General features: G+C 34.7%; 1 protein-coding gene across 1 annotated transcript; it reads right to left on the bottom strand.

Moving 5' to 3' along the window:
• Positions 1-1,474, bottom strand: LOC108346999 (protein transport protein Sec61 subunit beta-like). Its single transcript, XM_017586089.2, has 2 exons — positions 1,320-1,474; positions 1-386 (listed from the first exon to the last, which is right to left on the bottom strand). The coding sequence occupies exon 2, from the start codon at positions 381-383 to the stop codon at positions 135-137; it is 249 nt and encodes an 82-aa protein (XP_017441578.1). The 5' UTR covers positions 384-386; positions 1,320-1,474; the 3' UTR covers positions 1-134.
• Between the last annotated feature and the right edge of the window lie 992 nt (positions 1,475-2,466).

Below are 2,466 nucleotides of genomic sequence, written 5' to 3'. Positions count from 1 at the left end.
TATTTAAACTGTTTTTACCTTTAAAAATAACGAAGGAATGTACCAAAATACAAAAGCAAGGAAAAGTTCTGAGACTGTTTCATAAGAGAGACTGTCTATTAAATATCCAAAAATCGACCTAAATCTTTTCTCTTCTAAGCCTCCCTACGCACAAAGTACAGCTTTCCCATCACATGAAGGATAGCAACAAATGCTATAAAGCCAATGCTCATTACAAGAACCACATTTGGGGAGATCTTGAGTCCAGGGGCATCATCAGTGTAAAATTGGAGCATAGTTCCAGCTGCTCCTCCAGAGGCCCCACCACCGGCTGTTCTCCTCCTCCTCATGTTTGCAGTAGCAGCTGCACTTCCTCTTGGGGGAGCTGTTCCACCTAAAGCCATTTTCTGAGACAAAAGTTCCATACATACATTAGGAATCTTGAATTAAAAACAAAATATAAAACCTAAAAAATCAACTACTACAACTAAATCTTCTCACAGCTAACCCAGCCGCCCCTCCAGAACAAATACAAACTCGAATTAGTTAGATATAAGTAAACCAAATCTCAAGTAGTCACAAATCTCAAATGAATGAAAAAGCAACGTATATCTTATTCAAATTCAAGATTTGACATGTATACGTCTAAGTTTAACAACCATCTCTCCTTCCAATTCATTCATCTAAGTTTCACCAAAGTAATTCACATAGTAAGAGTTTGCATCAAAGGTCAACATAGAATACTGAGATGAAACAGTAATTCTGATTGAATAACACCACCAAAATCAATTATGAAAATGCATCCAAAATTGCGTCTGCTTCTTCCCTTAAGACACTGCATCCCAAATAACATCACTCAACAGTACTAACAAACATTAAAATTCCAGATCTGCAAACTCTAATCTTCTCTAGATCACAAACCTACCCAGATCCCAAAAACAAAAACGATCGAATTTCCCTGATCGATGTACCCCTCTGTTATACAATAATAGAACCTAAAACCTAGAACCTAAAAATCAATGTAGCACTCTGTTACGATAAAAGGCAAAACAAAATTGGATCTACAACATCACAGTTAACACTGATTACAACAACAGCAAACGGAATCATTCACGATACGATTACAAGAACTAAATCAACGCAATTTAACATAAGAAACAATTCAAAACGTGAAAAAATATATACTACATTCACATTTATATAATTTCAACGACACACAAAAGAAATCATCGAAGCAGAACAGATGGATGATACAAAAATTCAATTTCAAAACCCTAAGATTTATAGGAAAAAATTTCAGATCTATTATCGGAAATTATAATACATGGGAATAAATGAACCTTTATATGAATTTCTGGTGAGTGATATTAGAGGGTACTGCAGATTTGAGAGAAGAATTCGCCCGCCGGAGATATAGACTATGGTCACCAACTGGTTTCTTGTTCCACTGTTTCGCTTTATATAAATGAAGAAATTTGACTTTGCGTAGTCCACGTCAAAAAAACCAATCACGTTATGCCATGTCATCATACCTTGCTGATTATTGATTCCCTAAGAAAATTTAGTTTGGGTCATGTAAGTGAGCCCAGTAAAGTTGGAATTTCGGCCCATTAGTACTGGTAAAGTAATGTGGACTTATTGGGGCCATTACCTACTACGTTTCCATACTTTTGACTTCCACCACCACAAATTTTTTATTTCTTGATTATGTTTTCTAGAAAATAAAAAATTATATTTTAGATTATAAATTAATAAAAAATATATTCTGAATTATAAATTTTAAAATGCAAAACTTTTATTTCAGATGAGATTATGTAAAGATTTATGAAGATACAAGAAGATATGTATCGAGGTACAATCCTAATTGGATTATTTCACGGGTGCTGCTCCCTCTACCATCACCCATTGTTCCCTCCACCATCTCATTCCTGTTTTACCCTTCTCTTTATTTTTTCATTTTTATTTTACTCTTAGTAAAATTTTAGGGTTAATATTTTTTAACCTCTATCCACTCCAATCATCTACATGTATGCAACAACAACTCTTCTTCCTTTTTATCGTTCATCTCCTCATTGTTTCATTGTGCTCTTCTTCCTCTTTTTCACGTTCCACTTCTTCCTCTCATTCTTTAATTGTGATAGGACTTTCATTAGCTGGTGTGCTCAATGAGAGATTACAAGTGATAGTGGAAGCAGTTGATCAGCCGTGCCAAGATCGGTGTGTGGTGGTGGTGCTTGAAGGATTTGTTGTGAAGGTGCGTAATAAACCCTAAAAAAATAAACGTATAATCTTTAAACGGATGTGAGCATCCCTCAGGAGATGTCAACATCCGTTTAAGGGAAAACGGATGTCGATATCCATTTTGCCTTAAACGGATGTTGACATCCGTTGACGGATGCTCACATCCGTTTAAAGTTACATGTTTATTTTCCAGTTTATTTTTATTAGTTTATTTTTTTATATTAATTTTGGAGATATTTTAATAAT

The sequence above is a fragment of the Vigna angularis genome, chromosome 9 (genome assembly GCF_016808095.1).
Source record: "Vigna angularis cultivar LongXiaoDou No.4 chromosome 9, ASM1680809v1, whole genome shotgun sequence".
NCBI classification, from domain to species: domain Eukaryota; kingdom Viridiplantae; phylum Streptophyta; class Magnoliopsida; order Fabales; family Fabaceae; genus Vigna; species Vigna angularis.
Note: the sequence above shows the minus strand (reverse complement) of the source record. Positions and strands in the feature narration are given on the sequence as shown.